Genomic DNA, 27455 nt, shown 5'->3' with positions numbered 1-27455 from the left:
TACTTAATATAAACATGGTATGAAAAAGCAAATAAGCATTTGGAAGGAAGGAAGGAAGGCCAAAAAGAAAAAAAAGGGGGGGGGGTGGAGAGGAAAATGGAAAAGGTCAGAAGAGACATTTGTTAAATGACACAGGCTTATAAATATTTTTTAAGTTGATCCAGATGAATCAGATGTAGCCAAATGCATGGTCAGAGAAAAAATGGTGGATACGCAGAGCCAGAGAAATCCCAAGAGGGTGTTTCTCTCCTCTGCAATTCCTGCAGGGCCCAGAGGCTCTTAGCTGTGATGACAGCCAATATGCCTGCAGGCAGGCACACACACCCCAACTCAGGAGACAAACATCAAAGGTCAGCGCTGGTTTGGGCTGTTACCATAATAGGGCAGAGGGAAGCGTGTGTGATTTCTGAGCTTCCTTCAAACTCAGAACGCTGCATGATCGAGTTCAAGTGTTTTTGTGTGCTTTACCTGAAACAGAGAGGTAAGAACCGTGTCTCCCATTTGTCTTTCTAGCTCCATGACACTCACCACAATCAAGAAGCTGTCGTAATTCTGCTGGGTTGCTGGAGCTCTGTGTTCTGTATAAAGTTGAACATTCCAGACCTAAGACACAAAACAGACTGAGCATGCAAAACACAGCTCTCTGGAGAACCTGTGGGCCCGCTGCCAGAACGACATTCCAGTTTCCAGCTCCTATCTATTCTAGATGCATGCACCAAATATTCTTGGAAGTTAACTCCTGCTATTAATCGTAGCTGGCATGTCAATACTTTTGGTGAAGTCGTCTGGCCACGAAGGAGCAAGTTAATTATATTTATTAAATTGTGGAGAATTTAATAGTTTCCATACAGTAACTACATGTTAATATGGAGTCAGGAATCAGACCAAGGCTGTTTCCCCAGGACAGAGCAACAAAGAGCTTATGTGTCTAGCTCAAGTTGGCGAGAAGCTTATTTAACGAATGCCCAACGGACAAGTATAAATTGTAATACCCATGAAATAAGGACATAACAAATTAACTGATTCCCTCTATCAGCCGATTACCTTTCTTTTCAATGGCTTCCACTAGCTTCACGAGAAGAGGCGGAGCGATGTCAGGAGGGGCAAACTGCTCAGCAAGATCTGGCAGAGCCAAAGCTGCGAATGAACAGAATCCTACAATTAGATTGTGTTTAGGTGGGGGCAAGCAAATGCATCAGACAACGAAGAAAACCGAAATGCAGAACAGGTTAGTTCTACCTGACACCAGCAAACTCAGGCCCGAGCAAGACAGCGCCCTGTGCTGGGCCCTGCACTTCAGAGGGCTCCTCTCTGGGCCTCTTCCAGCCGTGCCTCTTCTTGCAATTTAAGGAGTTTTGGGGGCCCAAGGGTAAGGCCTACTTCTCTCCTGGGACACACTCAGAATACTTAGCTAGAATCAGGGAATTCCCTGCCCAATTAGCTTCTCAAGGCCTCTTCCCCAGGTCCATCCTCCCTGGGGCAGACCTCCCTGCTGGCGTGTGCCCCTGGGCCTGAGGCAGTTGGGTTGGGGGCTGGGGGCTGGGTGGGCAGGACTCAGGGTAGGATGGAATGTGGATGTGCCAGAGCCCCCGCAGTGCAGGGTAAGACTAGGTTGGGTGAGTGGTCAGCTCTCCCCAGATCACCACACTCCGTGGCAGAACTGAAACCCGAGAACTGGCCGTCTGGCCATTATGAAGCAACAACTTCATAATGTCCAGGTAGGAGGATGGACCAGCTTTTACTCAACTGTTCATTAACATGACTTAGAACTTTAAAATATTCAGACACAGGGCATTTGCAAATGATCACTGGCCACATGACATTAATTCCAAATTAAGCCCCTGTGCACTTGCTACCGAAGCCTTGGTTTGCTCACATATATTTTGGTCGGTTAGTATCTTCAGAAATGGGATGTTTTCACAAACTGTTTTTCCATGCTTTATTTATGTATTTTACCATTCCTGGAGATTCAAGAAGAAACTAACTGGATAACACACCAATAATGGCCTTGAACATTACATTAATAACTGTATTCTCACTCCAAAAATACACGAAACCATTTTAAGTAAAAATATTCATCTCATAATATACCAGAAGAGGGAGCTAAATATATTCACCTTATTTTTTTCAAACTGCAAAATACACGTAAATGACAGTCTATATAAAAATACCTACAGGTGCAACCTTTTTATTAGCCTCCAACATGTAACTTTTTAGACACTTAAGGTTCATCACTGCACCCTCTTTTCTAGGAATAAATCGTTTATATAACTTAAGAAAGATTAAATATTTATAATTTTGTTTCAGGGAGATTTTAGTGGCATGATTATTATACGGTGTTTATTATGCTAAGCAAATTTCTAATGAAGCCCATCTTTCTAATACCAAGAATCATCACAGAATAAGAAACTCACAACACATAAATCAAGTAAAATTATTTTCGATGCTGCCCTCAGAGGGGGACGTATGATTTATGTCGTCTTACAAACCCTAAACCCTGCAGTGTAAGAGCCTGTTAGACTCCACTATGCCCTGGGTCAGACACATGTGGTCTTGCCACTAACCTCTACTGGCCATTTAAGTACTTGGGATAAAAGGATAAGAGCTAAATTATGTTAGAAAATCCCACAGCAGCCCTGTCCAGTCAAACTTTCTGGGAATGATGGAAATGTTCTATTAGCTGTGCTATCCGAAAAAGCAGAGACCAGCCAACTAGCCACATGTGGCTAGTGAGCACTTGAGATGTAGCCACTGCAGCTGAATAAATGAATTTTTTAAAATTGATTTAAATATGGCTAGCGGCCACCATATTAGAGAGCAGGGTCCTGTATGTCCTGAGCACGGACATATTTGTCAAGAGCAAATGAAAGATTCCTGAGTTGGCTTTGTGCAACTAAGACCCTACCATAAAGCCATGCCTGGGGACAGGACATCTGGGCATAGGGCTAAGCGACATCTGTACTCAGAGCACGAAAAGTCTGTCACAGCTTCCCAGGTGACTCCGTCCTACTGCAACATCACTTAAACATGTTATGGACTTCATAAAGGCAGGACAGACAGGCCACTGACCTTCTAGACCGTTACTAGGCACAGGGCTGAGTGGGAACTTCATCTCTCCTGTGTTCCCTGTACCTACCGGAGCCTATACATCACGTGGAGAACCTGCTAAGAAGAAAGATTCCCAGGTACGACCATAAATCCCCAGAATCAGAAAATCCAGGAATGGAGCTACTAATCTAGTTTGGAGTAATGCTCAGTTTTAGGACATGCTATTATGATAAGCAAATTCATGTGGGTAACCCCCTGAAAAAAACCCATCAGTGACATCCCCCAAATCTCTAAATGTTAAAATGTCAGTATATTTGAGAAGCACCGAGAATACAAATGTCTTGCAAGTTTCATGTGGTCTTTCTCATCAAAAGTATTGTAAAACAAAAAACGATACACTATCAAATAAAAGAGCATACCATTTCATTCTCTCTGATGAACTATAAACTACTTCCTTTTGCCTCAGAAAATTATCAACTCACAAAAATGTCCTCCCCCATAAATGCCTTCTATGCTGAACCAAGTGATATGTATCATCCCAACAGCACATGTAACAGAGGCAAACCTAAAGGTAGAAATGGTGTAGAGAAATATCAGTAAGAATTCACTGTAGTGTTTCTCCTTGGCCTTCTCAAACTTCTAGTTCTCACTTATTAGCACACGCCAAGATGTAAGAAGCTAAAGATTAACTAGTAAATACACAATCCCACATAGCCATGCAACACTCCCTGGCTCTGTCCCCGCCCTCTTAAGTTACTTAGGCCCTTTTTTTTTTTTTTTAATTAAAAAAAAATCTTTAAAGTTGGCACCTGAAAATGGAATTACTTAATAAAGGTTTATCTCCTTCCAGAATCTTATCAACACAATCATTTCTGCAGGCAAATTTGAAAGTTAAATTAACTGATAATTAAAGATTTCACCTAATTGCGATTCAAATATGCACCCGGCAGTTGTTAGATTCCTGGGTTGGCAAATACGACATATAAAAGGGTTTCCATCTATTTGTTCACTTTGGCTTGAAGAAGAAAAAAGGAAAAAAAGGAAAAACCTTCTTTCTTTAGTCCTTTCAAGGTTTCTTTGGCAAAAAAAAAAAAAAAAGTGGTAGTTTGCCATCAGTATCCCGAGCTACAAAATATCATGTGTTTCCCTCATAAACTGTTACTTCAAGGTTTTGAAAAGCACGGTGATAGCCATTGGGTACCTATAACAATTCTGGAACTTTTCTCAAGGAGCACACCCCAATATGAAGAACAAAACTAGATGCGTATATAAGGAGTATGGGCAGTCTTCTTATAATAGAGCTAGTGAATTTCCCACTGGGTTTTTAATATTGCTAAAAGCTGTATTACTCAAATGTCTGAATCACTGATCCATTGCTGATTAAGCCTTTGCAATGGGAGTTTTAAAAGATAAATTTTATATGGAGAGACCCTATTTTTTAAATAACAATTCAAGGATTTCCTATTCTCTAGTACAATATCTGTGATTCAATCCGTTTCCCCTTAAAAATATTTAAACATAGGGGATGTGAAGTCCTACCCAAGAAGCTTTTCAAGTTCACATTTTCTCCTACGGGTAAGAGGATCAATCAACATCAAAAATCTAAAAAAGTATTCTAAAGCAAACTATTAATTATTTCAACAATCCTAAAATCAATGATTCCTCTAATTTTATTAAGTACACAAGGTCGGTATTTCCTTTTCCATTACATTCCATTTTAAGAAATTCTAACAGGAAACTATAATTGCGAGGCATTGCCAAATTTGGCAAGTTGTTTTCTGAAAGGTGCATGATAAAGCACCACGTTATATACAACAACAGACTAAAACATAGTGGGACTAAAAAAGAAAAAAAAAACCGAATATACAGATCATCTACAAAACACAAAATCACACAGCATGATCCTCATGAAGGTGATATATACATTTTTATTAGGTTTTATCATTCAGACAAATTTTTTTTTAACTGAATTAGGAATGCTTTTTGGCTCTGAAGCCTGCTGTAGCCAGTGTGTTAAGTCTGAGCCAAGCCCACTCTTAAGAATCTGGGTGAATTCACAGATTCCCTTGCGATAGTCCAACACCAGTTTTTGACTGAGTGGAATCATTTTCCATCAAAAGAAATCAGTATTACTCAAGGAGAAAGGAGACAAGAAAGAACAGTAGAAGGGTCCAGAAGTGGTGAAGCAAGACATATATTGTTTCAGAAGAGGAATCAACTCTTCAACACCGATACAAATACCAATGAATTAGGTGTCCCCGGTTGTAGAAAGAATTTTCTGATGACACCTCAGATGCTGCATTTTCCATTAGTTCTATTTTTCTACCTTAACCCTGGTGACAGCCAATCACATGGAACAGAAGGGAGCCTTCTTTCCAAACTCAGACCCTTCCCAAACCACTAACCCGGACAGGCCCGAACAGTCCTTGGGCACCAGTGGTGTGTGGGAGACAGTGGCATTCCTCACATTAAATGGTGCCAACACAGCTACAAAGTGCAAGATGAAACCAGCACACAGCTGCACCTTTTGGAGGCGGTCTCCATAAAAAAAGATATTTCAGAGTCAGTGCCTGGCAGGGACGAATGGAAAGTTTAAGCTGAAATTCTGGGACTCCAGAGACCGCCCAAGCCAAGTATTTCATTACTTGATGGAAGTAGCTTGGAAGTACATGAAAAACTGCCACTTACCTTTTAAAATGTCATACAAATACACAGAAAAGAAAGTATATGTGCCAGGCGTGGATCAATATTAAATCAAGATGTGTGCCGATTAACTGTTGTTGAGTCAAAACTTTATTTCTGTCTGAAGGAACTTCTCTTATTCTTTCAAACGAAAAATGTACATTCTGGTGGGCAAAATCTGAAACTTTATAAAAACTAAAAGCAAAAAACCAACATGGGTTCCTCAACTTTGGAACGCACCTGTTGAATCAGAAGTAATACAATTAAGAAAAGCACACGTTTAAAGCCAAAGAGACTTGGGGTTTAATCGCGGGTATGCCACTTACTTACTGAATGTATTCTTGGGCATGTTAATTAACTTGAACCTCAGTTTTTTCATGTGTAAAATGGGCATAATTAAGAAGGTAATAAGGATTAAATGAATAATATAAATAAACATGGTAGGCACAGTGCCTAGTATGTAGAAAACACAAACTAATGGTTAGGTGTTATTAATTTAGAATTCTTTATGTAATCTTTTTCACTACTAATAGATTTTCTATTGTAATGGCAAATTTTAAGACCAGACGCTATTATAACGGAGACAGAATTTTCAATACTTTTTTTAAGGTGGCAAACTAGAAACATTTTGACAGAGTAGATATTTGCATTTTGCCTTTCTTTCACTGTAGCATATGAACAGTATCTTTTCAGGAGTCGGATCTAAAATACCACATTATTTTCAATATGTTGCACTTTCTCCCCTATTTGAGTTATACTTCAGTTTTCTGAACATAAATGAAAAATGAAGTTGGAATGGTACTGAACTTGGGGGAAATAGGGACTTTTTTTTGAGGACGGAGGAAAAAAAAGGATGGACAAAGAAAAAAGGAAGAGCAAGTCGATGCAGAAATAAATCTCCAGCCATAGCTACATTATTTTCAGAGATAACTAGTCAGGGGGAATTAAAAGACTTGTCAACACATTTAAACAGTAACTTTGCAAATCTTTTCAGATACTCTAAACTAATTAGTCTTTAATATCTTTATCTTTTCCCACTTATCCCTTCTGCTCCACAGCTTAAAAACAAAGGAAAGGGATTGGAGTTCTCTGCCCATTTAGTTTTATTTCTAGACCACAGCCTCATATAGGAAACAAACAGCACTCAAAGATCTTATTAAACCTAAGAAGACATTACAGTTTTGCTTTGGATGGCCTTAGCTAAAAATTCAGAGGTAAGAGATCACTGAAATGCAAGATTATACTTAATCTTTGACAGGCTAGCCTAATTAATTGTGATTGTTATCCCCTAGAGTCTGATTTAAAGATTACAATTTATAGTGTATAGAAAAAATTAAAATACTGGTCAGGAGGTAAATGAGGAAGAAAGGAACTCCTGTTTTTGTACCCCTGAAAATAATTTATAGGTGAGTCCCTGGGAGTTCCGGGACTAATGACTTATAAAAGAAGTTGGTCTTTTGGTCTGTTGGCTTAGAAAGATTTCACGTGAAGTGTGACTGAAAAGCCCCAAAAGGGAAGGAGAGAAAACAAAACCACATAACACACCACAAGGGGTACTGACCATTCGCTGAATACTAGGGAACATCAATTAGGAGCCATATTCCCACCAAGACATGGCATTCATTTTTTTATTCATAGCCATCCAAAGACGCAATGGTCCTTATTATCCCCACTCAAAAGACAAGGAACTTGAGCCTTAAAGAAATTGAGTCATTTGGTCAAGGTCGCCAAGCTCCTTAAACAGTGTCTTGAAGTTCAGTTTGTACCTGTTTTTCTCCCCTCAGAGCCTACAAGTCCTAGTGGAGGACAGAACCCTGTGAGAAGTTTCCCAGAATTTCCAGCAAGTCTCCTGAATTTAAAAGGAGACTGCGATCGTGAATGGTGTTGCATAACGCACAGATATGTAATGTTCGATCCTGCAGGCGAGGAGCCCCAATACTTGCTGGTGCGTTCAAGTAAACTTATCCTAGCAACACCAGTTTCGGCACCTCCCCCAAATAACCTAGGGGGCACCTTCTCCCTCACTAGATAATATTTTGAAATGCAGGTAATTAACACCAGAAAGAGAAAGCAAAGAGAGTCCCTTTAGTGAGGAGAGAGGCAGGGGCTCCAGGGAACCTGCAGTGGCACTCACTTCTCTCTCATTTGTGTCTGGTAATAGATTTCACAGTCAAACATATAAAAATACCATGTTAAAAAAGCAGGGTCTTCCAATGTAGTCCGAGAAGCCCCCATCTCTCCAGAATTAAAGATCCTCTGATCAGGAGAGCACAGAAGTGAAAGAGAAACTGTAAAGATTTACTTTCCTGGGGAAAGGAGAGAGCTGAAAGAAGCTTCTTGATCCAGGCTGGCCCCTCACTAACTGCGCAGAAGCAGGCTGCTGGAGGTTCGAGGCGTAAGTGCCAAAGGAGGGAGGAGCTGCCACAGAGGCAAAGTCGTCCAGCCGGGTGGCACCAGCTTCCTCACAAAGCCTGGATGGAAACCAGAGGAAAGAACCACCAGACTCCATTCTAATGACGACAGAAAGAGCTGGGCTTTTTCTCTGACATTTGAAAACATACCAAAAAGTTGAAAGAATTGTACGGTGAGTGCCCACGTAGCCTCCTCCTAGATTCTCCAAGCAACATTTAACTAATCTGTCGTATTACCTATTGATTCATCAATCCACCTTTCTTTCTGGGAAGCATTTCAAAGTAGGTGGCAGAAATCAGTTGCTGTGGACTGAACTGCATGGGGCACCCTCTCCCCTCATCTGTGTGATAAAGCCTTAACTACCATCAAGACAGTATTTGAAGATGGGATTTTTGAGAATTAAGTTTAGATGAGGTCATGAGGGTGGGGCCATCATGATGGGATTAGTGTCCTTCTAAGACTCCAAAAAGCTTCCTCTTTCTCTCCCGGCCCTAGGAGAGAGTAGGAAGAGAGGCCAACTGCCTACAAGTCAGGAAACAGCCCTCACTAGAACCCAACCATGGTGGCCCCCGGAACTCAGACTTTCAGCCACCTGGACTGAGATGAACAAATAAAGGCCTCTTGTTCAAGCCATTCAGTCTATGGTATTTTGTCATAGCGGCCCAAGCTGACCAAAACATCAATACACTACACCCAAAGGAAGCACGGAAACCTTAGGTCTAGGGAAAAAAAAAAAAAAATCAGTGGCAAAGGCTAATTCCAGAGAGTTAGTAAATATCTTCTGAGTGTCAGAATATTCACAAGGGCACATGCTTCCTAAATTTTACTGAGCATACTAAAAGCCCAATTCAGATAGATCTGCGTGGGCTTCAGGATTCTGCATATCCGACAAGCTCCCAGGTAAGGCCCATGCTGCTGGCCCTCGGAACACACTTTGAGCAGCAAGGATGAGCCCACCAGTCCCAGAGAGAAAATCCAGATCACGGTGGGAGAGCGAATCCCAACAGCTAACGTTCCATACTTGATACTTATTACCAACACGCCCTGGGCTTCAAGGGCTGGTTTTATACCAGATCCCAGGAGCCCAGCATCTAAACATGTGTCGGACAGATGACAGGACTAACTCAGAGCTTCTAGCTGTCAAATCTAATTAGAGCTGATATCATACCTAATTACACATCCAAAGAGAGATTAGCAGTAGAGGCTCTGCTGCTCTGTGCGCCTGGGCACTGCTTCGTGTGGGGAGAGGGGTCACGTGGGTCACGACTCGACAAAGTCCCGCAGTAAATTCAGGCCAAGAACTAAGAAGTACCCACCTCCCCTGACGTCCCCAAGAAAGCTTTTCCTAACTGGTCACGTTCAAGAGGACTCAGGTGTTCAGATTGTGGTTGGAGGAGAGGAATAGGAAGTATTCCTACAACCACTACTATAAGCCCCACTACTGCTACTACTTCTACTACTGATAGTACTTGTGTACTTAACACTTAGTTTTGGAAATTGTGCTCAGGGCTTTGTGGGGTTTATCTCATTTAATCTGCACAACCTTGTAAAAGATTATAACCGTCCCCATTTTACAGAGGAGGAAAGTGAGGCTAAGAAAAATTAAGCACTTTTTTTGTGCCAGTAGTAAGTGGTAAAGGAATGATTTTATACAACAAATCGACTTCAAAGCCAACAGTAACCACTCCAGGCATCTCAGGTGCCTCCTCAGGCAGACACACTGCAGGACTCCATCCTGGGGGTTACAAAGCCCTGAGCAGAGAACAAAGATGGAAAAGCACTCGTCAAGGGAAGACACGCACAGTGACAACCCCTGGTGACAAGAGGTGGCATGGGTTCAACTTGAGCTTGGGCTGGCAGGCCAGCATCTCGCCATCACCTCTGCTCTATCAGGATTGAACCCTTGCCAGTTCACTCAGCCAGGCTAAATATTTTGAGGACAGCATTTATTAAATATTTTCTCATAAGGCTAAACTAAGCACATTCTTCCCCAAGGATGTAATGGGTTTTATTGAGCTAAATATAGTTGGCTAACATATCACTTTCGGCAAGGTACAGATGGACCATAAAGAGCCCAGCAAATAATTTACAAATACACATACATTGTCTCAGGGGGATGCAAAAAGAAACGGATGAGCCGTCCATGGGATTGCGAAGAAAAAGAAAATAAAGCAAAAAAGAAAAGGGGCCTAAAAGTACTGGACGGAAAATTCCTTATCAGCTACTGCAGAAAAATTACATAAGAACATGTCCATTTGGACAGACTAGTTCAATTAAACATATTTTTAAAAATCACTGATACATAAAACTAAGTTATCCATTTATAATAAGGCAACTGGTAACAAATTTTAACAGTAAACACAACCCTTAATAATCATGAGCAACTGGAATTAAAAAAATAAAATAAAGCAATATCCTTTCACTACCTCAAATGTGATTAATTCTGGGGGGCTAATACGTTCCCCTATCTCACAATATACTATGATCACTGGTAAAATGATTATTCACCTCTCAACTACAGAAATTCATGGACTTACGTTGGCTGTGACTTTCCTTTTAAGGGTAACAATTTTAGATGGGTCCATTTGGGCAGCAGTTGGACCATACCATTACGTTCTCAAAAAAGCCAGGACAATACATAGTCCTATATGCTACAGAGCCTTATTTTTGCCAGACCCATCTACCTTGTTTTAAAGACTGTGATATACAGGAGACCCTACAGACAGAAGCAAAATATAAAATGCGTTATCAATTACAGAAAGAAATCGGACCATGTTCCTATAAAGATTCTCAGAAACTAAACAAAACATATAGATGGGTAATATATGAGGAGTGGGCCTATTTTATAATTGCTTAAAACAGGGGGATTAAGGGGGCCACGTCAAATACACGAAGAGCAAAACAGTCAAACAAAAGAAGCGACATCAAAAATTAGGCTGGCCCCAGATACGAAACTATTCCATCAGTAATTCTAATGAACCCCTGAGGTTCTTGATAGAAAATACACTGTAACAGTCTGTAGATTTCACACTGCTGAAACTTCTCGGGCACAGTCCGCATGGTAAAGAAAATGTGGGCTGCCTATACAGGAAGTCACTGTGATGTTAATGAAAAAGTACCCCTGGAAGATGGACGCCCCAGAGGGACTAGCAATCCCTGACCACAAAGGGGTGTTCCTTTCTGCATTCTGATCTCAGAGCCACCTCTGTCCTAACTACCGTGACGACCTGTGCTCTGTTTCTCTGGGAAGCCACTTGTATCTTCCGTTGGAAGGGAAGTGATAGGGCCTGAACCATGGGACGAAGTTTTGTACATTTTGTTCTATCAGATCAGGCCTCACTAACTTTATGAATTATGAGCTGTCAACTTTTTTTCATCTGCTATAGAATATGCTTCTTAGAAATCGGTGCTATAAATAACACAACAGATGTTTTTTGCTGGCTTCAACAGGAGCTTGGGTAATTTTTTTAAAAGGGGCTAGAAGTTAAGCGAATTAAGCCAAAAGGATGTACTAGGTTTCCCCCTGTTGGTCACTCTTTGCATTATCCTTTTGAAGTCCCAGATTCATTGTAGCCCATAAAATAGTTTTTGGGGCCATTTCATGTAACCTATTGAAGAAATCAGAAAGGGTTTGATAACATACTGCGTCCTTTCTGTGGCTTCTTCTGTCTCAAAAAATACTATTAGGTCCTATGCTGGATTGTTACTCGATGACATCAAAACAATTGAAAAGCTACTGTGCAGCAGCAGACAGTGGGTGCAGACATGAGTTCTAGATGGCTCTATCAATAATAGGTTGGGAACTCGGAGGAAAACATTTAATAGCTCTGGGCCTTCAACTGCATATCAGTGAAGTGATAAGGTTTAGCTAAAGAATTCTAAAACAACTTTTGGTTCTTAAATTCTGTAGTTGGAAGACAAAAGTTGAGGTAATCATTGGGCCAACATAAAATCACTGAATTACATTTCAACATGAATTGCTTTAACAATAATTCTATTCTTGGGGCATCTGGGTGGCTCGGTCAGTTAAGCGTCCAAGGTCAGCTCAGGTCACATGATCTCACAGTTTGTGAGTTCAAGCCCCACACTGGGCTCCTTACTGCAGCTTGTCAGAGCAGAGCCGTCTTTGGATCCTCTGTCCCCCTCTCTCTGCCCATCCTCCACTTGTGCTCTCTCAAAAAATAAATAAATATCAAAACAATAATAATAGCTCTATTCTCTTCAGCCGTTACGTTATTGCATGGCTGGCAGAACTTCCAGAGGAAGGCTGGACTTCATGCAAAAAGTTACTTCAAGTGAGGGGAGGGAGGGGGAAATAAATTAAATGAGTTAAAAGAATGGAAAAATGTCAAAACTGAATTAGATTTCATTCGGCTACCTTAACCTGTAATTTCTGACACACGATGGGGGAAATTTTTTTGAAGCAGTCTTTTCGAATGAGATACAACCTTTCACTTGGTCATTTCTCCCATTTCTTTGCATGTGGATCTAACAGAAGGACAACGGACCACACGCTCTTAAATGCATCCCAAAGTCCAGACCCGCTACAAATCCGAGCATGCAGTTTCACCTAGGTGTCTATGTAGCTCGATTGGGAGGGACGGGGGTAGAGACTCAGAAATTCAGAGCGACATAAAAGTCAGGCCAAGAGAAGGAAGGAGGGAGAGCGGAGGGTGAACAGTCACTGGCCTAGATACGGCTCTAGTCACTTAGCTTATTTCCATCAGTCACGCTAACAACCTTGTGAAGGACATCAGTCTTGTTTCACATGTGGCAAAGACTGAGAGGTTAGGCGACTGCAACAAAATCACTTGGTCAGGGTTTGGCAGATCAGATACCAACAACCCACGTCTGTCTGCACCTAAGGGCAGTGCTCTTTCCACTTCAACCTTTGTTCTACAGGGAGGTATTTCTCCTGTGTTCCTTCTCCTGAGTTTCTGAATTAAGTTGCTTGTAAATGCAGCCCCTTTTAACATTTTGGCATTTCTGACCAACGCGTGCTGGGCTCTAAGAGACAGCAGGGAGGGTCCATGCAAAAGTGGCTCATGATCTACACAGTCAGTGAGTACCAATATCCATGATAAAACACATAAAGGGGTTAATCATAAATAATGATACTCATGGGAAAGTGCTCCATTTCCTAAAACCTAGATCTCTGTAAGTTTATCCATTTCCTTCTGAGGGGATTTGGCATTCAGTCACTTGGAAAATGACATGCTCTCGAAAATGCAGCAGTAAGAAATAATCTCAAATCAAACAAGACCGGAAATAATACACCAAGGCCTGCCTTTCACATCTGAGGCTCTCATTACCAACATGCTAATAATAATGGCTAACACTTACGATGCACTTAACATGTGCCAGGTCCTGTGCTAAATTGCTTTAATGAAATTATCGCATTTGGGGGCAGGCTGTCTCATCACTTCCACTTTGCAGATGTGAACTGAGGCTCAGAGACGGTAAGTGATTTGTCCAGGCTCACATGGCTATACCAGTCAGAGCCAGGACTTAACTGACAGGGGTTATCTAGTTTAGACATAAAGGTTGCTCCCTTCCAAGGGATCTTTATTTAGTAGTGGAGTGTCCTCTCACCGAGTTCCTTCAGGGCATATAGTTTCCTTAAAGACTACATCTTTTTTTGGTCCAGCCCAGTGCACTACCCTGGCAACTGGGACTGCTAAGAGCCAGACAACAAAGTTAGAAAAAGAAGACTTCTCTAGGTAAAGAACACAGGTGGAAAGCAGAGAGCTCAAGAAGGGCCACTCAGGCTCCTTGACTGACCCATTTCTGTATTTACTATATTCTTCCAATTCTAGAACATTCTACAAGATGTTGAGCATATCTGATCTACACCTACTAAATGAGGGCAGAACTTGCCAGGCAGAGGGACAACCGACCTTCTCAAACCCGTGAAAACCACAGAGTGGTACCAACCATTTCCATGGTCCTGTGTTCTATCAGACGATCGTTCATTTTGAAAGAAAAGGCAAAAATACACATGAAAGGAAATCCAACGAAATTTATGGGAACAGTCACCAAGTACAATTTACCCCAGAAATGCAGAGAAAGAATGATTTTTAGGACGCTGTAATGATGGGGTCCAAATATAAGCCATATATGTAATTCAAAATCTTCTAGGGGCCACATTACCGGTAAAAATAAACGAGAGAAAATGTAATCTTTTATTTAACTCTGTTTATCCAAACTATTATCATTTCAACATACAATCAATATAAAGGTTATTAACGAGGTATTTTACATTCTTTACCTCTTCTTTTACACTCCTCTCACATCTCGATTCACACTGGTCACATTTCAATGGCTCAGTGTGACTGTGGCATGTGACTAGTCAATGTCTCCTGGACAGCACTGCCCTAGAAGACACAGCCTTTCGTTTTCCCTCAGCGTGCGGCCGTCTGCTGACCACAGCCGACAAAAGGTTCCATTATCAAGGAAAGGCTGCCAGAGTCCAGCTATTAAGTGAGACAATCTAAGGTCTGCTTAGGTTCACATCTTGACAGTATGATCCTCAATCATTTCATTTATAAGATTAGTGATCATTAACATGTCCAATATTAGCTACCAGACAAATGAACATGAAAGGGGTGGAAGGGCAGCCATGTCTACTGAGGATTGGAGGCAGAGGCAGAAGGAGGTGCCTGAGGGTGCCCTGCCTATTTTTAAAGCGCAGCATCTTCTAATTCAAGGCCTTGAATACAGCCATCTTTCCGAAACACACAATTTTACCAATCTGTTCTTACAAAAACTTGGAAACTAACGCTCGACTGTGTTAACCATACAAAGCGCGTTCCGGGCTTCAAACTCTTGCTACAAAGGCAGCATGGCATGGGGCTGTGGACAAGGTTGGAGCAGCTTAAGTGACATCCCGTTCTGTCAAATACCGTCTCTCCCGCGACAGGTGCTTGTGCTGTTTGCTCCCAGTCTTAAAACTTGACTCTTTCCAAGTAATGGAATGTGAAGCTTAAACCCAGCTAATAACTGACACTTCTATGGGGGGCGGGGAGGAAGGAGTTTCACAGCTCACATATCTGCTTCCCTTTTGGAGAGAAAACTCGTTCCTTTAAAAAGTCAAAGCTGCTATTGTTCTCCCCAAATGTAAAATGTTTTAGAAGTGGCAGAAGCTGGAAGTGGGAAGCGGTTCCCAGCTCAGATTAGATGATAACATTATAAAAAGTATAAAGGCACTGAATCAAATATCATTATTCAGGAAAGGCAACAAGAATGGAGATTGACACTGTGCTCCTCAGACCTCGGGGCTTCTTCCAGGAGGAGGCCTCAGTCTGAAGGCAGTGGGGGTCACCACGCCTGAATTTCAAAGGCGATGTTTACAAGAGTCTGCCCTTATCAGACACTTGACATTTTGACAGAGTTTATCAAGTGAAAATGGCTCTTGAGGTGTCAATTTTAATGGTTTTAGCACTTGACTATGCAGGTCAAACCTTGGTATAATGTGCTACTTGATGATGATACCCAGGAAATTGGGTCTCGGGAGGAAGTATGCGGTCTGTAACAGTGTGTCCACGCTGCCTGCATTGAACAGCTAAAAAAAGATTAATTTTAGATGCAAACCAATGTTTGAAGAAGGGGGCTCAAGATCGCCATGAGAATGTAAACTCTGGAAACTCACTCATGGAATTCATCGCATACCCACTGCACCAGCACGCAGAGGATGTGATCGGTGAATACAGGTTGTCTGAATGCATGGATAAAGGAGTCCATTACTCCCAAAATGTTCAAGAATTCTTGGTCTAAGAGAACAATTTGAAGATGAAACTTACGACAGACTATGACCCATGTGAGATTCTTAATTAAGAGAGCTTACTGAGTTTAGTTAATATACATGAAAGCACAGGGTCACCTGGGTGGCTCAGTCGGTTAAGCGTCTGACTTTGGCTCAGGTCATGATCTCATGGTTTGTGGGTTCGAGCCCTCCATGGGGCTCCATCCCTCCATGGGGCTCCATCCTGGCAGCGCAGAGCTTGCCTGGGGATTCTCTCTCTCTTTCTCTCTCAAAATAAATAAATAAATGTAAAAAAAAAAAAGTTTAATGAAAGAACAATCACTTTGGAAGTAGTGATGCTACATTCAGATGCTGTTTCTTTGCCCCTCAGTGGTTCAGTGTCTCCAGAGCACACATGTAGGGCAGGGATGTTCATTACTGCACCCTGTGCTTGGTGGCGTGCCTGACACAGGGAAGTTTTTTCATGAATGTTGGTTGGGACTCCTCTAAGTGGAATCTTTCTGGACCTTAGTTTTCTTGGATATAAGCTATATGGACTGAGTTATCATTTCTAAGATCCTTTCCAGTACTCTATGAATACTGTGAATGGAACTTGCTGTCTGAAAATAATTGAGCATCCGAGTTATATATTTCTGCCAGCAATACTGAATATAAGCCCTGACAAAATGTATCATCGAGATTTTAACACCCAGAAGTGGCAGCCCTTTCCTTACCCAGTACTTGAATGTGGTAGATGAATAATTCAGGGATTACTGACGAACAAAAAAGTATCAGGGGGTTGGAAAAATCAAAAACCAAAACGAAAACCCCAAATAACAGATACACTGAATGTCTGAACATGTTAATTAATCTGTTCCACAGGAATTGTTTAACATGGTAAAAAGAACACCGTTTTATAGCACAGATGAAAAATTATTAGCAGAACAGAATAATTTCAAGTGTAGTACGTACCTTTTCCCCATTCTCGTGACTGTATTACTCCTTGTGGAGACTTTCCAACAGATAGTAAGCCAAAGGCATAAAGGGACCACTGGAGAATCACTAAAGGTTAGCCCCATGTTAATAAGGGTCAGTCCTTCATGGTTATATCTGCCTTTCAGCAGGCTCTTTGGTAGACTGGACAAAGTGGGGTGAAATTTGTGGGAAGAGGCAGCTTCTTTCATCCGGCTGCCATATTTCATTGAGTTATGAACTCCTTTATACTTGTTCCTATTATTCAAAATGCTGAAGTGGGAAAACAACCCGAAGTAAAGGTAAGTGACTGGGCAATGGAGCTCTCACTTCTGGTTCTCCCACCTCAGACTGTGGCCCGAGCAGCATCCTACGTCCCTTATGGAACACCTCACAGCAGTGGGCAAAGAGGCCCCCATAAAGCACACTGTCGCTCCCTCTTGTGACCACGCCCTGAAGAGGAGGCCCTCTACCACAGACCCGCACAGGGGGTACCCTGACCCTGGCTTGGTGGGTCACCACACTACAACTGGCCGCGTGAATGCACGGACCTCCTTCAAGAGAGCCAGACCTAGGATCAAGTGAAGAACAGGAGACTTCTCTTGAGCATCTCCATTTTCCTTTCCCAAACCTTTTTCCCAATGGGGCAATATTCTTTCTCTATCATCTCACACCCTTACTAATCCTCCTCCCCGATCCATGAGATTGCTCAGCGCCTCATGGCCTCTCTGGTTTCCCCCAGGCTCAAAAACCAGCCTCTTACAGAAGGCTGATCACGGTGAAATGGGAATAACCAGCAACATTTCATGTGTTACCATTCCAGAGGTATATGGTTGATTTTAATAGGGTCTCTAGCCACATTCTTCTAATCGTAGAATTCCAGGCGTAATCTTCTCTGAAGACATACACCCACATATATGGTTCCTTAGTATTGTGCTGTAAATGAGTCGTTAGAATAGGTCTAAGTTCATTAAAATGCTCTGCTCAGTGGTAGATTTTGCAAACCTGAGACCAGATGATCATTTAGGACACCAACCGTGCTCACTGTCTGTGCTTCAACAACAATCAACTTCATACTGCCACGATAAAATTAAGAAATATTACAATAATACCTTAAATGTCTGTAGCACTTAAAAGATTACAAAATGCTTTCATACCTTTTTTTTTTTCTGACCCTCAAAACAGAGGGGGAAAAAAAACCAAACAAACACACACAAAAAACAACAACTAGTCAAAGAGAAAAGCAGAGGTGGTGACCAAGGTAGAAAAAGACACAGGTTAACAAATAAGTTCAGGCTGTTTTCATTAAAGAACAGGAAAACATCCAGTTGGGGTCATCAAAGTTGCTTTGAACCATGTCTTATTTTGAATAAACAGATACTTGATTTTAAAGATTTCTGTGAATACGCCCTTATGAATTCTGGGTCCGCCCCCCTATTCCCCACTTGCAACCAGGTGCTTCAGAAAAAAAAAAGAATAAAAACCACACCAGAAAAGGCACTCGGTTACCACGCCTGCAAAGCCCATGTCTTTGTGGTTTTTAAAGATGTTATCAGCATTTTATGTGAAATGCCTTGCAGAATGAAGTCCCAAGCAATCACCGCTTCTCAGGAATTGTGCGAAGCGTAAATAATATTCCAAATGACATAACAACACTTATGCATGTGCATATTACAATCTCTCTGTTACAAGCTTTAATGGGAAGAGACACCAGTTCCAGAGACGAATTGTTTCACTGTTTCACACTGACAGCCAGTGGGTTTCACTTCTGCCCTCTGATCCCCTCCCAAGAAGATCAGTCAACTAGGATCTTAAAAAGAATACTACAAAAGCAGTGAAGCCACCAATCAAAATAAAGGTAAGGTTCACTGTTTTTCCCAACACCACTGTCTTCATAAAATTACTAGCCCATTTTCCCTAAGGACCATTTTACAGAGCATGGCTTCCAGTCAACGCTTGGTCCCTAAGGCAGGCCCATGAAGAAGTAGCTAACAAGTGACATTTGGTTACCAGCCCCTTGCTGAAATAGATGGTGTGTGGCTGAATGAGAGGCTGACCGAGATAAAGATGCTATTCACGTACAGCTTGGTCAAGAACGAATCCTGCCAAAGACCCCAGAGAAGCCCTGAATTCACCATTTGTTCCCGTACAATACTAACTTCCCTTTATCAGCACGAGAGGGTTATTTCTTCCACATGTGTGGCATGGAAAAATCCTTACCTGACAAAAATTTCCAAGGACCAAAAAGTGAGTACTTTGCAAATTAGGGGATGAAACAATTCTCCTTAAGTAACTTTAGAAAAGTAGATGCTGTTAAATTTTATCACTCATTTAAAAATCTCAGAAGTTAAGCTCTGTGAAGCTTCTGGAGCAACCCAGTGACTAATGCTGCAGGCCAATCCAGAGTTACATCCCCTGAAAGATTTCTCTCCCCAGCAATTACAGCTTCAGAGCAGCATCAAGTCCATTCATGGTACAAATCGTGGCCTGATCCATGTCAACTGGGGACAAAGGCAAGATAAGGATTTCAAGGCTACTCAGTGGAAAATTTAGGAATAAGATTCCAGAACCTCAGAAAACCTTGATTTAACTTACAATACTACTTAATTTGCCTCAATGGGGGGGGGGGGGGGGGAGACTGTGCTCAGGCAATCAACTTCCCTGTATTCTATAAAGTTTTAAGACCTAAAAAGAAACAAGATTATGGGTACAAACAATAGCTAAGCACTTCCAAGGAGGGAAGTGCTCTTCAACCACATTGAAATTGTCAAAAGTAAGTTGCCAATGGTGACTAAGGAAAACTCATTAGTCCATTCAGGCCAGCTCCAAGAGAAGGGACTTGACTGTACAAAACGAATAAACATCTACACAGTTCACATTTAGATTTGGGATGCAGGATCATTCTTTAGTCCCCAACAAATTTCTCCTGGTCTAACTTTCCATTTGCTAACAGTGCCAGAAGAATAGAGTTCACAGAGCTACCAGCTGACGTTTGCTCAAACATGGACTGTGCAACTGATCTGTAGAATATTCAAGCGTGCAGGCTCACATTATGACCAAATGGCAAACATTTAAAAATGACTCAAGACTCTGGAAAGGTTATAAAAATACCAAAAAAAAAAAAAAAAAAAAAAAAAAAAAAGAAGAAGAAAGAAAGAAAGAAAGAAAAAAATAAAGGGATTCATGGGAAGATAAAATGTAGATATTTAATAGCTCCTGGAATGGATATAGATGGGTTTATAGTTCATTGTTTTCAGTAATTCCTCGGACTAAATAAACTTTCCACCTGCTTAGTCAAGTGCTGAGAGAATAGGACTACAGTGATGTATGTAAGAAGCATGCATTTCATTGACCATAAACGACTCTAATAAGGCAAATGTGTGCAGCTGGAATTAACCTGTATCACATTTCACCAATCTCCCATCTCCCTGTAGATATTTGCAAACACCTCTCTAAGTCCCAGCTGCTTTTAGTTAATAGCTGATGTGGAGAGCATCTTGCCGAACTTTCCAGACCATCGTTTCATGAAAAAGGAGGATTCTGAACCTTTTTTAAAGTAAGGATCACATCAATTTATTTTCAAGTCAAACGTATGACCCAAAGATAAATTTAAGTTTAGCTCTTTTAAAAAAAGAGTAATACTTCACATTGAATGTGCTCCTGAGGCCAGAGGAAATGTTCTTTCCTTTCCTAAAATTTCTAGCCAAGTTCTAACAAACCCAGTTTCTTCCCAAGAATATTTGTTTTCTACTTCTCCGAGTCTAGTGTAAAAGGGCTGGAACCTTTCACAAGACAGAATCATTCCATTTGCTAGCTGGCTCTTTCTCCGAGTCCAGCTCCAATCCTATGGGACACGTAAATCCTCAACTGAAATGTAGGGTAAGTGTCAAGAAACATACTTGGAAACTGGGAAACCATCGTTCAAAGCACAAACACAAAGACAGCAGTGAAGACCCACTTTAAATTAAAACTCTAGCAAGCAGAAATACCACTAATCGTTAATTCTTTAGCCAAAAAATAAAACACATTCAAGGAAAAAGTATGCAAATTATTACTAATGGGGGAACAGTAATGCAGATTAATCATTAGTATTGCTTGGAAGGAGGGGCAAGGTAAATAAATTTACATTTACGCTGACTTACCTAAGCCGGACATATGCTCATTTCTCTCATTAAATACTGTGTCAGGCAGTATCTGGGGTAAAACACAAAACTGGGAGCAACAAAAAGGAAGAGAAGGCAGGAGGAGGCAGCTTTCACAGCTACTGTGCTGTGCAGGCAGCTGCCACTGGATGGCAGTGGGGTGTCACACAGGTAGGTTGCTAAGTGCTGGAATGGGTCACTCAACACTCCAGGTTCTGCGCCCGTAACTCAAAGCCTCGGGAAATAAAAAGAAGCTCCTCTCCACAAACAAGGTTGGGGACTTCTGGCTTCAGGGTCTGCAAACCCTCATTCTGATCATCACCAAGTGCCTTGAAAAACACCAATTTACTGTCAGAGTATGGCAGGGAGGACTGAAATAAATTAAATTCTAATTCTAAATTAACAACTAGGATTCTGAAATTCAGAGAACACACACTCCACACATACACTCCCTCCGGTTTACTATTGAAACATCATCATCCCAAGCCCAGGACAGCAAATTGAAACCACATTTTATTCTACTTTTTCTTGTTAGCTTGATGGCTTCACCACACTTTTAAATGCTACACACTCTCCTCCCTCTCCCTTGGCATTTGATCCTTTTTTTTTTTTTTTTTTTTTTTTTTTTTTGGTGAAATCAGTAATCTCACCAGTGACAAGCTTTGCTTTCACTAAGTACATCTGCCAACTTAAACAGCATCTCCTACGGCAACGGGATAATGAAAGACACATGTAGGTACTTGCCCATCATTAGACACCAACTCCTCAAGTCGGCCTGAAATTGGGCCTGTAATTCTGTTGATCGTTGGGCTCAGGACAGCTGTAAAGAGTGGTCTAAGATAGTCTGGATCTGAGTCTCAGCCGCGAGTGAAAGATGCAAGCAGCCGACCTTTCTCATCTGTGCGGGACTCACCGTGAGGCAAGTCCCAGCTCTTGGGTTCAATGGGGGAGATGTGAAGGATTGCTCAACACTTGGCAAATGGTGAGGTCTCAAGACATTAAATCGTGAATTCTGCCTCATTCCTGCTAGTTGAACTGGAGGCAGTGTTTTCAAGCCCAAACTTATGATCCAACCAGAACATCTCCAAGGTCGGCCATTCCTTCCGCACACAGCCAAGGCTCCACCAGCTCCCAACCAGGGCGGGGCCTGCAGATCTAATCTGAGTGCTTCCACGGAGGACATGCAGTTCACTCCTTTCTCCCTCTCTCTCCACAGTGTCCACTGGGCACTTTCCTCTATGGATACTGACAGATTCTATTATAAAACCTACAAAGTCTGAAGAATGGACTAACAAAAAGGCTGGAAGATTTCAAAGGAAGGACCTGTAGTTCTAGTTCACAAGAAAACCTTCCTATTTTCTGCAGCTGGGTCCCCCATCAGGAATCAGTGGCTGATTAATCCAGGCCTACAGGCACCCACTCCCCCTCCTGCCTTTCTGCATCCCCCAACCCCAACCTGGAGACTGACTTAAGCCCCTTTTTATGCACTTCCTTTGGGAGTCCATCAATGGCTCACAAATGTCAGGCCCCCTTACTTCTACTCAACAAGTAAAAACCTAGAGGGCCATTGGGCCTCATAAAGACATGCTCCTTATTCAAATTATTACTTTTTTTTTTTAACATAACAGTACATTGAAAAACTGACTCAGGAACCGTTGACATCTTTCATCTTCTAAACCAAGAATCTCTGAGTCATCTTATGCACAGCACGGCAATGAGAGATGTGTTGCAAAGGTTCTATGAAGAATACATTTCCCCTCTACATTAAATAGCTATTTTAAAATCAAATCTAGAATGCAGGAATTTTAACTTCCATAAGGACAAAGGCAACGTTAGACAACAGGACCGCTGTATTACCTACTTAAAAGAAGCTCTTTGGCAAAAAATAGATAAAATAAAAAGTAAATCCAATGGTAGTTTAAATGGAATCCTTATCTGAAAGCAATAGTGGTAACCCATGGCACGTGACTAGGTTCTGAAGATAAATCTTTAATAGCTAAGAGTTGATTATTGTGTCAGGAAATTAATCATTTCCCTCACTTCCCTCCTCCCTTGGGGAGTCCCAAGGCAACAAGCTGTTGGAGCACCAGGCTAATTTTAGTAATATGCATATAAGGTAATCACATATACACTTTTGATTTAAAAGGGCCTTTTAGGATATGAATTAGGTTTCCTTTAGCTCAGTGGCTCTGGTAAGCACATTTTGAAAATGAGTGACTAACTTCCAAAACTCCAAGAGAGTCAATTCAAACTCCCAGAGCAGCACAGAAGTCTGGGGATACGGAAGATCTAACAAAACTTTCCTAACATGGCTAAATATCAACACAGGAAGTCTCCAACTTATATAGGGATTAGGTTTCCAAAGCTCATTTCTGAGTTGATTGTGCAAAACTCAGAACGCAGGAATATCATAAAGGGTGGTCAGGTCCCCAGATCAGACCGCCCAAGTCTGTTTCACAGAAGTTATTCTGAATAACTACACTGGTGATGACTACAAATGGGCTTATTTCAGTGACATTATGGGCAATAAAAATTTTAGTATGTAAATATGGAAACCTAAGGCACTTAAGATAATTTCTGTATCTAAGTATGTCAAGACCCATGGGAGTAACCCAATCCACCTCCCTTTGCAAATGATGTCAGAGCCAAGGGGGCAGGCAGAGCAGTGGGAAATACAAGGGCTAGGAGGAAGGGAACACAGGAGGTATGGCAATGCAAGGAGAGCAACAAGGGGTGGGGGTGGGGGGTTCCCCTCGCCTTCCTATCCTCTGCTGGGGTCTGTCACTGAGACCCCTGACCCTGTGGGAGGTACCCACTTCCCTCCTCCTGCTCCAGACAATCTGAGGAGGGGGCAACACAGCCCCAGCAACCTGAGAAAGGGCAGTGATGCAAAAGGAGGAGGGCGCGGTAACGGTGAAGGAAGGTGCCTTGTCCTGTTTCCAAGGTACACTGTTGCTCACCCGGCTGCAGCCGGAGCTCAGCTCACACACTCTGCTCCCCTCCACCAGGGTTTGAGCTTCAGAGATAACAGTGAAGATACCCTATTCACTATGTTGACCCCCACATCCAGCCCAGTTAAGTGGCATACAGTAAGAATGTAACAAATGACTGTGAGTAGGGGTGCCCAAGGAACTGCTTCCAAATCTCCAGGGCAACAACGTCAGGACACTGGCCTATTCACCCATGTATTGACTCACAAGTACTCTATCGACTGCCTTCCATGTGGAATGTTCAAATAATGGCCCAACTGAGGAAGGATCTGTGTTAACTTTTCTTCCTAGGAATTCCCATTCAGAGTACTTGAAATGCTTGGTAAGTGACACCTATAAACACCTATTAAAACGTAGCTTTATGGGAGGTTAAATCATTCTTGTGCTAGCCCAGCAACGAGCTACACAGGGCAGCAGTATTCCCAGAATGGTCTGTTGAACTAACCAATGTCATTTGGGGGGGCGGGGGGGAACAAAACGGTTTAGTTATGAAATCCAGCTGCCCAGTACAATATTCTGAAGTGAGAGGGTACATAATCTGTCTGGGCAGCATTTAAAAGGCCCAATGTGTCTGCTTTTATGGAAACACACTACAAAAAGACCAAGGAGAGATACCACAATACACAGTTGATGGATGAGAGTAGAATTTAAAAGGGGAGAAGAGCTGGGTAGTTGAAAAAAGCAGAAATTGAAGAGAGAGCCAAGTTTCACATGCACCTAATTCTACTCTTCTTTAATGTTATGAATAAAACCAACCAGAACAGGAAAATGACTCTGAATTTTAAATAGTGAGTAAGCATATATTCCTTTTCCTAAGGAAGGGACAAAAATAGAAGAGAAAGAAGGTATCATTACTGGTAAATGGGCAGGTCTTTGCAGAAGGAAATGACACAGACTGATTATAACAATGCACTTCAACTTTCCTACATAAAATGCTCATGATTTAAAACTTCTGACAACGTTCACAAAGCTACCTTTCCTCCTCTATCTCAACTCTTCAAATTACACCGCGGGCACCAGGTACGAGCCTCCTGCAGACAGCCACAGAAATCTGCTGGAAAATATAAATATATTTTACTTACCTCAGAAAGCATTTCTTGATTTATTATGGACTCAGTCCGACCACTCTTGTGTTTGGTTTTTGCTTTTATCGTGCCTACTCATTTAAATTCACCAATATGTTGCTTTATAACAGTTTATATATTTTCTTTTCACACATATATAGGTGTACTATATAAAAATTAAAGCAAATAACATATGGTTCTCCCCATTTTCCTTATATTACCTCTTCCTTTAGCTGATAGAGTACTAAGTTCCCAGGGCAAAATCGGGGGACGGTTGCCGAAACAATTAATTTGGGGAATATGTAATGCCACCAAAGGGTATTAAATAATTATTTGGGAAGTAGCTAACATCAAAAGGCTTAAAATTCCAAATATGAGTAGACATGTGAGCAAAAAATAAGGACACAATACAGGGAGACCGGTGGCTTTATTCCTAAGTTTGGTAGGATATATACCAACACATACATACACACACACAGTCACAAATAAAACACTAATTTATGTAGGTGTTAATTTTCTCAAGATTTGAATGAAGCATGTTTAGGTATTTGGGATAGGGAGGAAAGGTGGATTTAAGATGATACAGCATTAACAATAAAAAAAACTCTACTGCGCTACCGTTTTATATTTGTATCCAAGTATTCTTAATAACTGAATTTATGTATCAATCTTAATAGTGGGGAATGATTTATTAAAAACATTTTCCAGAGATGCCTGGGCAGCTCAACGGGTTAAGCGTCCAACTTCGGCTCAGGTCATGATCCCACGGTTTGTGAGTTTGAGCCCCACGTTGGGCTCTTTGCTGATAGCTCAGAGTTTGGAGCCTGCTTCAAGTTCTGTGCCTCCCTCTCTCTCTGCCCCTCCCCTGCTCATGGTCTGTCTATTTCTCTCTCTTTCTCTCTCAAAAATGAATAAACATGAAAAAAAAAATGTTCCAAGTTTGTAGACATTTGAGACTTTTCAAAAAAAAATCACCTTTTATTATTTTATTATTATTATTATTATTATTATTATTATTATTATTATGACTATTATTATTATTACCAATGCACCTTTAAGATGTTCAAAGACTATGGGGAGATGGCATCACTCAGGGCAGTGCTCTCTGTCTAGTGTTCATGATCTAGAAAAGCAGATCCTGGCACCAAGACACAGAAGGCCAATGTCTCCAAGCCCATCCCATTTTGGTTGGACAGGAAATGATGGATTTCAAAGGCTGGAGTGAAGCAAAGACCAAATTAACAGTAAAGTTAGAAAAATGTTTTCAAAATCAAACCTCCAAATTTGTCTAATTAAACATGCATGTATCCATTAATAGTCCATTAAAGTGGAATTCTGACCATCTCTAAACTATGCTTTTAAGAAAGGGATCATGAGAGCAGCACACCTCCTCTCCATCAATATCTACTATGATTTAATGAGACAGGGTATGAAAAAAAGAAAGCACAGAGTAAGAATTCCTCATCAAATCACACGCTTTCAAATATCTCAGCTAAAAGCACCATCAAAGTAATTCCGTTCTGATCACACCCACTATCTGTTAGATGGGCAAACATCTTTTAGTTTTACTTCTTTTTTTAACCAATAGGTGGCAATCTTTATTGCCAAGACTATTTAAGCAAAACCTTCAGTGTAGAAAGATTTTTTTTCCTCCCTCCTGTCAAGACTCGGAACGTCATTTACCAATGAGCTATCTAATAAATGATTATTAATCATAAAGGCGAAATAGTTGTGATTTATTACATTACTGTAATTTTGGCTTGGTAAGAAAAAAAAAAAAAAGATGACGACCTGACGATTTTTTCAGTTAAGAAACATACCGAACAGAGGGAGCAAAATGACACTTTTTTCCTGGGTATGGTTTTGACAGCGTTATTACACCAAAGGAAGGCAGATAATAAGTACAGAATACACCCAAATGGTATATAGGTCATGAAGATGCATAATGTAAAAAGAATACAGGAGTTGACCAGAGTACATCTTCTAGGGGACCAGACTTGGTAAGCACACAGGAAGACACTGTTGTAAGGAAGAGAGCACTATGCCAGCACACAGGTGTTTGGCGAAAGCACTGCCCCTTTCCTTGGAAGCAAAGACAAGGTTCAAGAATGAGTCTCAGAAAACTGGTCAGTGCCACAGCCAGGGCTGTGTAGCTTCTGTCATTTCTGCTGTCATTTAACCTCATTTCTTCTTGGGATAGCCACAAAGAAGATACAAAAGAATTGTTTCATAAATTTCCAGATGTTTAAATCGGCTCGAGGTCCTTATTTCCTGTGGCTAAACAATTCCAATTCTTCTCATTCCCTTCAGATCTAAACACATCACTTAATTTTAAGAACTTCTTTTGTGTGCGTGCCAAACGCGTTTTTAAAATTTTTGAATGGTATCAACGAGTTGCTGATTT

General features: G+C 41.3%; 1 protein-coding gene across 2 annotated transcripts in view; it reads right to left on the bottom strand.

Annotated features, from left to right (window-relative positions):
- Window positions 1–27455, bottom strand: part of PIK3R1 (phosphoinositide-3-kinase regulatory subunit 1) — an 86386-nt gene that overhangs the window by 28595 nt on the left and 30336 nt on the right. For both annotated transcript variants that reach the window (XM_023257120.2, XM_045061596.1), the window contains exons 3-4: window positions 1045–1137; window positions 529–603 (exon numbers count right to left, since the gene is read on the bottom strand). In XM_023257120.2, coding sequence (XP_023112888.1) covers window positions 529–603; window positions 1045–1137 — 168 coding nt within the window. The remainder of the gene's footprint in view (window positions 1–528; window positions 604–1044; window positions 1138–27455) is intronic.

This window comes from Felis catus, chromosome A1 (assembly GCF_018350175.1).
Source record: "Felis catus isolate Fca126 chromosome A1, F.catus_Fca126_mat1.0, whole genome shotgun sequence".
NCBI classification, from domain to species: domain Eukaryota; kingdom Metazoa; phylum Chordata; class Mammalia; order Carnivora; family Felidae; genus Felis; species Felis catus.
The sequence above is the reverse complement of the archived record's forward strand: the minus strand, read 5'-3'. Positions and strand labels throughout refer to the sequence as shown.